This window comes from Chiloscyllium punctatum, chromosome 18 (genome assembly GCF_047496795.1).
Source record: "Chiloscyllium punctatum isolate Juve2018m chromosome 18, sChiPun1.3, whole genome shotgun sequence".
Lineage (NCBI taxonomy): Eukaryota > Metazoa > Chordata > Chondrichthyes > Orectolobiformes > Hemiscylliidae > Chiloscyllium > Chiloscyllium punctatum.
Genome location: NC_092756.1, coordinates 93,763,708 through 93,777,327, shown reverse-complemented (window position 1 = coordinate 93,777,327; position 13,620 = coordinate 93,763,708). Strand labels below are relative to the sequence as shown.

Sequence of the window (13,620 nt, the reverse complement as noted above, 5' to 3'; positions counted from 1 at the left end):
CAACCTGAGAGTGCAGGACTCTGAAGGCTGTGTTGCTGAATAGAATGACTTTAAATGTATATCCAACAGGCAGTTCCCTCCTACAAACCATCTTCAAGTGCACTTTGACACTGATGGTGAATAAGATGGGATGTGTATGGTTTCTGCAGCCTGCACAAATATTTTGACAGGACAACAGCCATCTGACAGGACAGACTGGATTTAATATCCTCATTTTGGAAGGCAGAACCTCCAACAATGCAGCTCTCCCTCAGTACTACACTGGGGTGTCAACCAAGGTTGCCCGGAGTTGTAGCAATGGACCCACGACTATCTGACCCAGTAGATACTGGAAGAACAATGGGAGAGATATAGAGAAGACATGAGCCAAGAGGAAAGAATGTCCACATCAGCTGGGCTCAGTTTATGATATTGTGAGAATAAGGAAGCTGATAAAGTAGAAACCTGAACACGTGAAAAGCTGCTTATAATAGTAAGAATCAGAATATTTTCAGGTATTGTTTTACTTCAGAAGAAACTGCCTCCAACAGAGTCACTGCCTTTCTTTCACCATTGTAGTTGAACGTTGCATAGCAATTATTGTAATCCGATTGTGGTGATCTTTGGTATCGGTAATGTTGTTAAAGAGAATGTGGTTTTGGGAAAAAGATGGGTATGGGCAGATGGAATATTGCTGTCAGTGGAGCACTGAGAAAGGAGAAACATCAATCATCGAAAGAGACGTTAACAAGTTTAATGAAATCTACTCTTGCAAGTCATTTAAATAAAGAAAACTGAATATCAAAAGTTATGTTCTGAACAAAATATAGTTTGCGTTTCACTACAGGTAATCTTAACTTTCTTGAAATTTAACAGCAGAGAGTTTGGGGTGTTTTGTCCATTCCAATCTGTTTGATCACCAACCTAAATGCTGCTTTTTGAGTTCTGTGGTCTTGTGCCACAAATTAGCTTTCAAAAGCTAATAAACTAAATAAGGAAGTTGGGAGCAACTTCTTTATTCTAGGAATATTTAGAAAGTGGAACTTGAGCTTTCTGAAATTTTATTTAGACATCTATGCTTCCATACTTTCAGATTCCTTGGTCTCATGTTCTGGAATTCCCTACACAAGCTTCTCTGCCTTCCATCTGCCTTTTTTTTTTTAAATCCTCCTTGGAACCTACTTCTAGGCCAAACATTTGGACCTTTTGTCCCGACATCTCATATGATTCAGGATCAGAATTTTTATTTGTATTGGCCATTTTAAGGGCCTGGGTCATTTTGCTGTTAAAGATGCTTTGAGGTTGGTAGGGAGGGTTTTGGGTTTTTGGATAATTGGAGCTCTTTCTGGGGTAGGTGGGACCTCTACAAATAGGATGGTCTTCATTTAAACCAGAGGGGTACTAATATCTTGGGTGGGAAATTTGCTAAAGCAATTAAGGTGGATTTAAACTAATACAATAGGGGGATGTGAACCAAAATTGTAGGACAGGTACAGAAGAGGATGAGAGTAGGGAGTTCCCAAATCAGGTATCTGACACTGGCAAGTGAGAACCTGGTTTGAAGTGTGTGTACTTCAACGCGAGGAGCATCAGAAATAAAGTGGGTGAACTGGCAGCATGGGTTGGTACCTGGAACTTCGATGTTGTGGCCATTACGGAGACATGGATCGAGCAGGGACAGGAATGGCTGTTGCAGGTTCCGGGATTCAGACGTTTCAGTAAGAACAGAGAAGATGGTAAAAGAGGGAGAGGTGTGGCATTGTTGATCAGGGACAATATTACAGTTGTAGAAAGGGTGTTTGGGGACTCGTTAACTGAGGTAGTATAGGCTGAGGTTAGAAACCAGAAAGGAGAAGTCACCATGCTGGGAGCTTTCTCTCAGCATCCGAATAGTCCCAGAGATGTAGAGGAAAGGATAGCAAAGATGATTCTCGATAGGAGTGAGAGAGGCAGGGTAGTTGTAATGGGGGACTTCAACTATCCAAATATTGACTGACTGGATCATTACAGTAGGAGTACTATAGATGGGTTGGTTTTTGTCCAGTGTGTGCAGGAGGGCTTCCTGACAGTATGTAGGCAGACCTAGAAGAGGTGAAGCCACTTTAGATTTAGTACTGGGTAATGAGCCTGGCCAGGTGTTAGATTTGGAAGTAGGTGAGAACTTTGGAGACAGCAATCACAATTCTGTGAGGTTTACTTTAGTGATGGAAAGGGATAGGAGTATTCCACTGAGCAAGAGTTACAGCAGGGGGAAGGGAAATTACGATGCAATTAGGAAAAATTTAGGAAGTGTAGAATGGGGAAGGAAATTGCAGGGGATGAGCACATTAAAAATATGGAGCTTATTCAAGGAAAAGCTCCTGTGTCCTAGATCAGTATGTAGCTGTCAGGCAGGGAGGGAGATATAGAACGCGTGAGCCGTGGCTTACTAAGGAAGTAGAATCCCTGGTCAAGAAGAAGGTGGCTTATGTTAGGACAAAATGTGAAAACTCAAGGCGCTTGAGGGTTACAAGGAAGTCAGGAAAGACCTAAAAAGAGAGCTCAGAAGAGCCTGGAGGGGACATGAGAAGTTGTTGGCGGATGGGATCCAGGTTAACCCTAAGGCTTTCCATAGGTATGTCAGGAATAAAAGAATGACTGAGTTAAATTAGGGCCAATCAAGGATAATAGTGGGAAGTTGTGTGTGGAATCAGAAGATAGGGGAAGCACTAAATATTTTTCGACAATGTTCACTATAGAAAATGAAAATATTGGCGAGGAAGATACAGAGCTACTTGCATCTAGACTAGAAGAGATTGAGGTTCACGAGGAAGAGGTATTAGAAATACTTTAGGGTGTAGGTTTGCTCGCTGAGCTGTAGGTTTGATATCCAGACGTTTCATTACCTGGCTAGGTAACATCATCAGTGGCGACCTCCAAGTGAAGCGAAGCTGTTGTCTCCTGCTTTCTATTTATATCTTTCTCCTGGAGATATCAAACCTACAGCTCAGCGAGCAAACCTCAACCTGAGCAACAAACCTTGCGATTAGAAATACTGCAGAGTGTGAAAATAGACAAGTCCCCTGGGCCGGATGGGATCTATCCTAGGATCCTCTGGGAAGCAAGGGAAGAGATTGCCGAGCCTTTGGCGTTGATCTTCAAATCATCATTGTCTACAGGAATAGTGCCTGAGGACTGGAGGATAGCAAATGTGGTTCCCTTTTTCAAAAAGGGTAGTAGAGACAACCCTGGTAATTACAAACCAGTGAGTCTCACTTCAGTTGTTGAAGTGTTGGAAAAGGTTATAAGAGATAGGATTTATAACCATCTAGAAAAGAATAATCTAATCAGGGACAGTCAGCATGGTTTTGTGAAGGGTAAGTCGTGCCTAATGAATCTTATTAACTTTTTTGACAAAGTAACCAAACAGGTAGATGAGAGTAAAGCAGTTGATGTGGTGTATATGGATTTCAGCAAGGCATTTGATAAGGTTCCCCACAGTAGGCTATTATACAAAATGCGGAGGAATGGCATTGTGGGAGACATAGCAGTTTGGATCAGTAATTGGCTTGCTGAAAGAAAACAGAGGGTTGTAGTTGATGGAACATGTTCATCTTGGTGTCCAGTTATTAGTGGCAAACCACAAGGGTTGGTGTCATCATTTTTATAAATCACCTGGATGAGGGCTTAGAAGGGTGGGTTAGTAAATTTGCGGACGACTCGAAGATCGGTGGAGTTGTGGATAGTGACGAAGGATGTAGTAGGTTGCAGAGAGACATAGGATGCAGAGCTGGACTGAGAGGTGGCAAATAGAGTTTAATGTAGACAAGTGAGGTGATACACTTTGGCCGGAGTAAACGGACTGCAAAGTACTGGGCTAATGGTAGGATTCTTGGGAGTGCAGATGAGCAGAGAGATCTGTGTCCATGTACACAGATCCCTGAAAGTTGCCACCCAGATTGACAGGGTTGTTAAGAAGGCATACAGTGTGTTGGCCTTTTATGATTCGAGGTATTGAGTTCCAGAACCAGGAAGTTATGCTGCAGCTGTATAAAGCTCTGGTGCGGCCACACTTGGAGTACTGTGTACAGTTCTGGTCACTGCATTATAAGAAGGATATGGAAGCTTTGGAAAGGGTGCAGAGGAGATTTACTAGGATGTTGCCTGGTATGGAAGGAATGTCTTACGAGCAAAAGGCTAGGGCCTTGAGGCTGTCCTCGTTGAAGAAGGTTGAGAGGTGACTTAATAGAGACGTACAAGATAATCAGAGGGTTAGATAGGTTGGACAGGGAGAGCCTTTTTCCCCAAGTATGAGGACAGCAAACACGAGGGGACACAACTTTAAAGTGAGGGGAGATAGGTATAAGACAGATGTCAGGGGTAGTTTCTTTACTCAGAGTAGTAAGGGTATGGAATGCTTTGCCTGCATTGGTAGTAGATTCGCCATGTCTAAGTGCATTTAAGTCGTCATTGGACAGTCAAATGGACGTACATGGAATAGTGTAGAAGGGATGGGCTTCAGATTAGTATGACAGGGCGGTGCAACATCGAGGGCCGAAGAACATTACAGTGCAGTACAGGCCCTATGTTCAACTATGGTTCCCGTGGCATTGCTTGTATCTAGAGTTCCGCTGTGATTCCACTGTTAATCTTGTTCCGTAATTTCAAACTCAGTGCTCTGATGCGCCATCTAAGGAAATGCCATCAGTGACCCACCCAGGTTGTTGTGACTGCTTGCTTCTGGATCCTTGGGAAACTACATTTCTTGTTGTAACTTCTTGTAAAAATGACTGGCTCCTTCTCGACTTAAAAGAGATTGCATTGGAGAAAGTTTGTGTGACTACTAAAATGCAACATTCTTTTCTTCATCCAATCTTGCAGGACAAAGGAATACAGGAGACCCGCCTGGCCAGAGTGCCTCCCACTCCAATTGGAAGGATGCTCAGTGTGCCTGAGACTTCAGCTGAGCATGCAATAAGGTTAGAATTGGGCAAATAATCTTTATATTTGATCAGTTACCTGGAGAAAAGTCCCTCTTATGTAGTTCTGAAAGGTCATCAGTAATGAAAGGTTGATATAAAATAAATTTATTTCTTTTGCCAATTTTAAATTAATTATGTGATAGAAGTAGTTCTTTTTTTGTTTCATGTTGTAATTGATTAAAATCTGGAATCCATTGCCTGAATAAGTGTGGAAGACTGTTCAATTGAAGCATTCTGAAAGTAGTTATTTTTCAAATAAAAATCTATACAGGATTATGGGGAGAAGATAGGATGGTGATGGCATAAAGTGAGTCACTTGTGCAGCGAGCCAGTGGGCACATCATAAGCTAAATAACCTCATCCTGCATTGTAACATTTGTGTGATTCAGTAAATTCTTCTGTTGTATACTCCTTGCCAAACACTGGAGAAGAAGTGACCTAATGGTATTGTCACTGGGATAGTCATCCAAAGGATCAGGCTAATGTCCTCGTGATTGTGGGTTTGAATCCTGCCATGACAAGTGGTTAAAATTTGTATCTAACAAGAATCTGGAATTGAAAAGCTGGCCTAATGGTCACTGTGTCGCCACTGTTGATTTGAAGCAGAAAACTTTTAACTACACTAATGTCTTTTGGGAGAGAAAATCTACCTCCTTGACTGTTCTGACCTTTCCCAGACTCTATATCAATAGCAATGTGATTGATTGTGCAGAGGGCAGTTAAGAGTCAATTAGGGAGGGGCTGGCCTAGCCAGTGATACCAACATCCCATAAACAAATAAAATAATTTCTTTTACCAAAATGGGATTCTAATCCATGCCCCAGAGTATTACCCCAAATTTCTGGATTATTCATCCAAAGACGTTACCACAATGCCACTATATTCCCAGTTTAATACTGTGAGCAGTTTTTGGAGCCACACTTTTTTTTTGGAAGGATGTGAATGCATTTGAGGGAGTGTAGAAGAGGTTTTAGAGAATGGGTCCAGAGATGAGCCTTCCTTGATTTATGAGGAAGGATTGGAGGAGTTAGGACTGTTCCTTTGGAAAAAAGAAAGCTAAGATGTTTGGTAGAAGTTTCCAAAGTTATGTAAGGGTGTGGACATAGTGAATGGGGGAAACTGTTCCCACTCATCAGTGGATCAAGGTCCAGAGTTTGAAAGTGTTCAGCATAAGAAAAAAATTATTTTTCTCACACACCGTTAGGATCTAGAATGCACTGCCTGGAAGTATGGTGGAGGCAGGTTTGATTCCAAGCATTCAAGAGGTATTAGATGTTTCACTAATCAACGTGCAGGGCTGATGTGGTGAAGGGGGGGAGGCAGGAGAATAATATTGGCCCTCAGTTGAAATGCTTGGAGAGATTGTCTGACTCGATGGGCTGAATGGCTGCCTCCTTCTGCATAACAATTCTGTGAATTATGTTTGAAAGACAGTAGCATTTCCCTGTAAGTCACAATTTAATAAAAAGCAAATTTCAGTTGGATCCCAAAAATGAGTTGGAATATTTTTATGAAGTTCTTTCCATTTTTGATCTGAAAAGGAAATGGCGTCAAACCTCCTGAAATTATCTTCTCATTTAGTGTTAACATACAAAACCTAATGGAAATTTTTTTATTGCTAGCTATTCCCTCTAACATAAGATTACGGAAATTTTGAGTAAGCTTGTGCTAGTTCACTACAATCTTTAGAAACCACTGCAATCAGTATGTGCATACGTTGTAAATTATATCAGTGCTCCTGTACCATTGCATTCTTAAGCAAATGGTATTTTGGGATTTGAGCAAATTTTCTCTACGTTGCATGTGTACTAGTAGGTTTCTTTCAAATTGAGTTTAACTTCACAACCAACCATGTACAATGTGATTTGTACTTTTAGATCTTTGAGTTGAATCCTATATTGTTTACACTGCCATATCCATGTCTCTCCCTCAGTAAGTCAGGGAGAGCTAAAAGGAGGAAAATATTTTCCAGAGTTATGGTGAAGCTGCGAGTAACTGATTTTTCCTTAAGGCTATTGTATATAATTAGTATCTGTGTGCATCCTGAGCAAGAAATAGGGAAATAGGCAGCAGAGGCTTCACAGCATGTCTTTGTTTGGAACTGAAAGTTGAAAAGATCTGTTTTGTGACCGCTTTTATTTATTTTTTTTAAACTGAATTGTTTTGTTGTTTATTTCAAGCTCTGCCTACCAGCAGGTTAGAGATCCCAGCTCCCAGATTGCAAAGGATGTTCCGGGCACCACTGATTTTAAAGAGAGGCGTCGGTAAGTTAGCTTTTGACATTTGAATTACCAGGGGCAAAAACAGTAGATGAATGATGGAAAGCTAAAAGATAAAAATAAAGTGATCAGGTTTTTTTTTGCCAGATACAAAGCAGGTAAAGTCTCACGGTTTTGGGATTAGGTGAGGGTCAGAACTGACATAAAGAATACATACAATTGTGGTTTAAGGCAAAAGGAGGTGATAATGGGGGTATACAAATGTTTTATTCCAAGCAAGGTCAGTTTTTCACAGTGCAGGAAGAGGCCGTTCTGCCCATGCCAATCGTTGAGCACTCATCTGCTCTATTGCCATTTTCCAGCACTTAGCCTATAGCCTTTTATGCTAGGCATTTCAAAAGTTCATCCAAAAAGTTCTTAAATGTTATACTAGTTCCTATGCCTCGACCACCCTTTCAAATACCCACCCATCCTCCTACTTCTTGCCTTAAAACGACTGACCTCCGTAATGAGGGGACAAATTTCTTGATATCTACTTCATCTATGCCCCTCATTACTTTGCATTTCTCAATAAGGTCTCCCTCAGCCTTGTCTGCTTTAAGACAAATAAGCCTAGCATATCTAGAATGTCTTCATAGCTGAAACACTCCAGCTCAGACAACATCCTGGTGAATCTCCTCTGAACAGTTTCTAGGGCAGTCACACCCTTCCTATAGTGTAGGGGGCAGAATTGCACATGGTACTCCAACTGTAGCCTAACTAACACTGTATATGGGCCTGTCATATCCTCCTGCTTTCGTATTCAGTACCTCAAGTAATAAAGTAAAGTGCTTTCCTAGCAGTCTTATCCATGTATCCAGTTGACTTGAAGCATCTGTGGGTATGCACACACAGGTCCTTTTGATCCTCTGCACATCTTAGAATCCAAGGAAGATGCTGAGGAGTGGTCCAATTAAGATGTACAAAATAGTGAGGGGCTTTCATGGAGTAACAGGGAAGACTAATAGAGTTTATGCGCTCCAAGCAATGAACTTAGTGTTGTAAAGACCATGATTCTGGAAAAACTCCATTCAACCATGGAACGATCTGTGTGGAATTGGCATGACAAAATGTTTCATGAAATGTATTACAGCCAGTAATAGCTACAAATTCAGGTGTACCTGAACCCTGAATAACCCATGATTGACCGATTTTAAAATGTGGATTAATTACCCTATCCTGAGAAGCTAGATGATCATGTTATTACTAAATTTTCTGTGTGCAAGCTATCTGTAATGAAGGTCCATTCCTAAACTGATGGTAGTTCAATACATTGTCCATTTTCCCAAAGCTAGAAAGGTTACTGTCAGAACAAGTTTGCAAGTTATGCAATTCTGCTTGCATTCCAACTGATGTGAAAAGCTGTCTGATTTGATTGTGTGGCCGTTTTCTAAGTATAGCAATTCATTTTAAACTTGCTTCCCATTTCTGCAGGTTATATCTTACCCCAGTGCGTGATGAGGAGTCAGAATCCCAAAGAAAGGCACGGTCACGGCATGCTCGACAGTCCAGACGATCAACACAGGTCAGTGCTAAAGTGTAACCAAAACTAACACTACCTGCTTTAATATGACTTCAAATGTGACTTTGTTTACTTTTGCAATTTGCTAACTACCAAGTGTAGTAATATCTGCCAATAGCTACCTTTTTGGATTGCTCAAAAGTCAATACTTTTATTCCAAACCAATTCTCGTCTGAATGCAGGATTAATTAGTCTATAGTTTTTATTTTTAAAAAGAAATCAATTGGAAATCTGAAATCATACAGGGACCACACAGTAGGTCTCTCAACATCTGGAAAATGATTGGTTTTGGTACAAACCTATTCCAGACCAAATTAATGACATGTTGAGGAAATTGATTATAGATTGTTCGATGTGCTTTTACAATTTGACCATTTGTTTGTTCCATTTTTGAATTTTAAATCATACTCATACAGCACAGAAACAGACCTTTTGGTCCAACCAGTCCATGCTGACCATAATCCTAAAATAAACTAGTTTTCTCCCCCCCCACCTGTGCTATACTTGCATCCACCACTTCCTCTGGTTGTTCGTTCCATGTGTGAGCCATTGTGTATGGGAAAAAAAATTGACCTCCTGTCTTAAATCTTTCTCCCCTCACCTTTTAAAAATATATGCACCCTGGTCTTGAAGTTCCCCACCCCAGGGAAAAAACACCTGCCGTTCTATATCCCTCATGATTTTATAAACTTCTACAAGGTCACCTCTCGGCCTCCTACGCTCCAGTGGAAAAGGTTGCAGCCTCTCCTTATAACTCAAACCCTCCATTCCCAGCAACATCCTGGTAAATCTCTTCTGAATCTTCTCCAGCTTAATAATATCCTGTAACATGGCAACTAGAACTGGACACAGTACTCCAGAAGAGGCCCCACCAACATCTTGTACAACCTCAACATAACTTCCCAACTCTTGTACTCGGTGGTCTGGGCAGTGAAGGCAATCATGCTAAATACCTTAACCACTCTTTCTACTGTAACACAAGCTTCAAAGAATTATGTACCTGAACCTCCAAGGTGTCTCTCTTCTACATCACTGCCCAAGGCCCTACTTTTAATTGTATTGTATTTTGATAAAACAAACCCTGCCATGTATCCAAATTAAACTCCATTTTCCACTCTTCAGCCCGTTGACCTAATTCTTTGTAGTCTTTGATAACCACCTTCACTACCCATATTCCAACAGCCTTTGGTGTCATGTATGAACTTACTAACTATGTTCTCATCTAAATCATTTTATATAAATGTTAAAGAGAAGTGAACCAATACCAATTGTGTTGTGATTGTCAATTATCGGGGAACTCTCACTGTTTAAGTACTCTGGTGTTAATGTTTCGTTTGACATTGGTGGAATTTACTTGGTACCTTTTTTTTAATTTGTTTCCTACCAGAATGTACTTCAGGAAAGAAGTGGTTTTGTGTTTTTTTTTAAATTGTACTTTTATTTGTTCATAGGGTGTAACACTCACAGATTTAAAAGAAGCAGAAAAGACCATAGGGGGTGCCACAGAGACAAAAAGCCAGGATCAGCTGGAGAAGAGAGAGGAAAAAGAGAGTGACAGCAGAAAAGGAAGGAGTTTAGTAGCTGAGGACAAGGTGAGAGTGCACAGAAATCCAACATATTATTGGAGTTTTAGAGAGAATAATTTTCAAATTGACAATATATTAGGTACTACCATGGAGAGCATTCCATTGGTGTTTTTAAAAGCAGATTGCTGTTTCCTTTTGTTCATCACATGTATTTGAAAAATGTTCTCAGCAGCCTTACCTTAAGTGTATCCTTTGCCTCTCATTAATCTTCTTACCTGCTTCTATTCCCCTTTTTATAATGTACACCTGCTTGCCATATTTTTCTGGGTTGACGAGTTGGCCAGGACTAAAGACAAGGTGAAAGTGATTGCGATGGCAATACCTCCCATTGCAGGAGCATTAAATGGCAACTCACTGCCAGAGTGTGATGATGCTGCTGTTCTCACAAGGTTATGTTGTCCTTGTTTTTTTTTTCAGAAAGTGTGCAAACAGAGACTCTGGGAGGTCTAGGTTAGAAGGATTTTAGGACCTATTTGATTATAGCTAACAGATATTGCCTCAGAAAAAGGTGTTAAGTTTTAAAAAGAAACTTGTACAATGAAAGGGGAATGGCTGGTTCTCCAGCTTAACATTTCTGTGGTTTGGTTTTTTAGCAGTCTGGCTGTTCATGAAAGCAGTCAGTTGTGAAGCTGCTGGACCCAAAGGAGCAGATCCATGCTGATCTTTTCTCTCTGATATCTATCCCATAAGACCTGCTTTTTGCCAAGAGGTGTTTATGGGAATTGTTGCAAGCATTTGGAACAGTATCATTAAATTGGGATAATCTATTGGGTTTTTGGATAGGTTAAGTTATTCTGTTCTTTTTTTTTTGTTTTGTGTTTCATTCGGTAATCTTGCAAATTGTTTTTTTTTAAACTGGTTGGGCATCTCTCCTGGAATCAAGTAGGCAACAGTGAGGACTGCAGATGCTTGAAAACAGAGTTTAGATTAGAGTGGTGCTGGAAAAGCACAGCAGGTTGGGCGGCATCTGAGGAGCTGGAAAATCAATGTCTCACTCTCTCAAGCTGGCACGGTCATTTTTGCCTGACCTCTCGCTTTGAGTGTGCTATGAGTGATCCAAACCATTTTCCAGCTCTTTCTGCATGGCAGTTAAATACAAATGTAAGAGTTGTAAATTTTCCACTCTTGGTTAAAATTTTGCTTGTTCTTTGAGTTCATTATACTGAAGATGCTTCACTTCTGTGCTTTTGTTCATTTCAGATGTCAATAAGATTTTGGTTTTTGTCTTTTGGTGGAGTTGCATCATTTGGAGATCTCCATTGTTAGTTAAGTGTGGGGAAATGTTGAACAGATGCAACGGGAAAATGAAGTTGATCAGGCTCTCATGGTTCCTGGCTGATGTCATGGTTTCCCTGAATTCAAGTTGCCCAAGTTCCATTTTGAATGATGTATCTTCTTGACACTGCATTCCTCCCAAAAGCTGTGGGAAGCTATCTGTAGAATCATTAGAAAAATAATGATGTGGAAAGAGGCCTTTCAGATCATTGTCTGCACAAGCTGAACATACTCTTCACTCATTCTAATCGTATGGCCGGCACGGTGGCTCAGTGGTTAGCACTGCTATCTCTCAGCGCCAGGGACCCGGCTCGGGTGACTGCCTGTGTGGAGTTTGCACGCTCTCCCAGTGTCTGCGTGGGTTTCCTCCGGGTGCTCCGGTTTCCTCTTGTCATCCAAAGATGTGCATGTTAGGTGAATTGGCCACGCTAAATTGCCCGTAGTGTTAGGTGCATTAGTCAGGGGTGAATATAGGGGAATGGGTCTGGTGGGTTGCTCTTCGGAGGGTCGGTGTGGACTTATTGGGCCGAAGGGTCTGTTTCCACACTGTAGGGAATCTAATCTAATCTAATCCCAATTTGCCTACTTCTGGCCCATTGAATGTATGGCTTCAACCTCCTCCATATCAATGGTGTGCCTCACTCAATGACATGCTCAGCCCCAGAGAATGTGGGTATTTATTTTCCATCCCCTCGACTCAAATCAGCAATCATTTCTCTGCTTCTACAGGAAGTGAGTAGTCGACTGAGACCCTCCACCACAGAAGGAGTATCGCTTACATCCACATTCTCCAGATATTCTGTTGCTTCAGCTTCGGTTATAGATTCATACAAAGGTAACATAAAATTATTATATAAGCAAAAAAATTTTAAAGCTTAATTTCAGTAAATTCATCTTTACATTGTCATAGCATTTGTACCTGAAGGTAATTATTGGCTTGATAATTTATATAACACTTTAAAAACATCTACTCCTGTTCACAGCTCAAGTAAAAGTGTAAAAAAATACTTTGGGGAGGTAGCACATGAAACTGACTGATTTGGTTATTATAATGAATCTCTCTAGATTCCACACTCTCTCACTCCTTACTTCTCAACTCTTTACTTTTTTCTTTGGCTGGAGAATTTAGGATCAATCGTATGTCCAGCAGTGCTTTGTAATTAATAAATCTGTGTTCTTGATTGATTTGCAATGTTTAAAAACTCAAGGTGGTCAGATAGGTCTTAACAACAGCCATGTCAGAATTCTCTCTGTATTAGACTTGGAGTCTCTGCCTAAATGTCTGTAGTGAAGGGCTGTTTTCGCACAGTGGTGGTGTCCTGACCTCTGGTCCTGGAGGCCCAGGTTCAAGTCCCACCTACTGCATAGGTGGGTAATGACCTCTCTGAACAGGTTGATTAGAAAATATCTAAAAGTCTGTAGTTGGGCTTTAACCTACACCTGCCTGACATATCCGAGTGTACTACCAGCACCAACCATACATGAGGGAAGTGTTTGCATGCAGACTTCACCGAGGTAATCTTAATGATCCTGCTTTAATGAGGAGGTTAAAAATCGCAACACCAAGTTATAACCTAACACGTTTATTGGGAAGTGAAGGCATTGTTCCTTTGTCAGGTAGTTAGTGGGGCGGGATCATAGGACATTGTTTACTATTTTACTATTAATTCTAAGTGTCAAACAACTGATACATCAGTTGCGTCCTTTACTATAAATTGTGTCCCACTAGCTATCTGGTGAAGGAGCAGTGCTCCAAAAGCTTGTACTTCCAAATAAACCTGTTTGACTGTAACCTGGTGTTGTAATTTTTAACTTTGTCTACCCCAGTCCAACACCGTCGGCTCCATATCTTTAATTAGAAGAAAAAACATAGACAAATAAATAACATCAGAACTAATTGAGACAAGCCTCTTGTTCAAGAGAATTCCTTACATAAGAACCAGAAACCCTTTAACACATTAAGCACCTCAAGAGTCCTTGATAGCAAATATTTTAATTCCAGAAATAGAAAAGGTCTAACATATGGTGTATATTTGTGA

General features: G+C 40.7%; 1 protein-coding gene across 3 annotated transcripts in view; it reads left to right on the top strand.

Annotated features, from left to right (window-relative positions):
* LOC140489344 (protein phosphatase 1 regulatory subunit 12C-like) overlaps window positions 1-13,620 on the top strand; it is a 70,264-nt gene that overhangs the window by 39,538 nt on the left and 17,106 nt on the right. For all 3 annotated transcript variants that reach the window (XM_072588804.1, XM_072588802.1, XM_072588803.1), the window contains exons 11-15: window positions 4,840-4,937; window positions 7,121-7,204; window positions 8,633-8,723; window positions 10,172-10,312; window positions 12,311-12,416. In XM_072588804.1, the coding sequence (XP_072444905.1) occupies window positions 4,840-4,937; window positions 7,121-7,204; window positions 8,633-8,723; window positions 10,172-10,312; window positions 12,311-12,416 (520 nt within the window). The remainder of the gene's footprint in view (window positions 1-4,839; window positions 4,938-7,120; window positions 7,205-8,632; window positions 8,724-10,171; window positions 10,313-12,310; window positions 12,417-13,620) is intronic.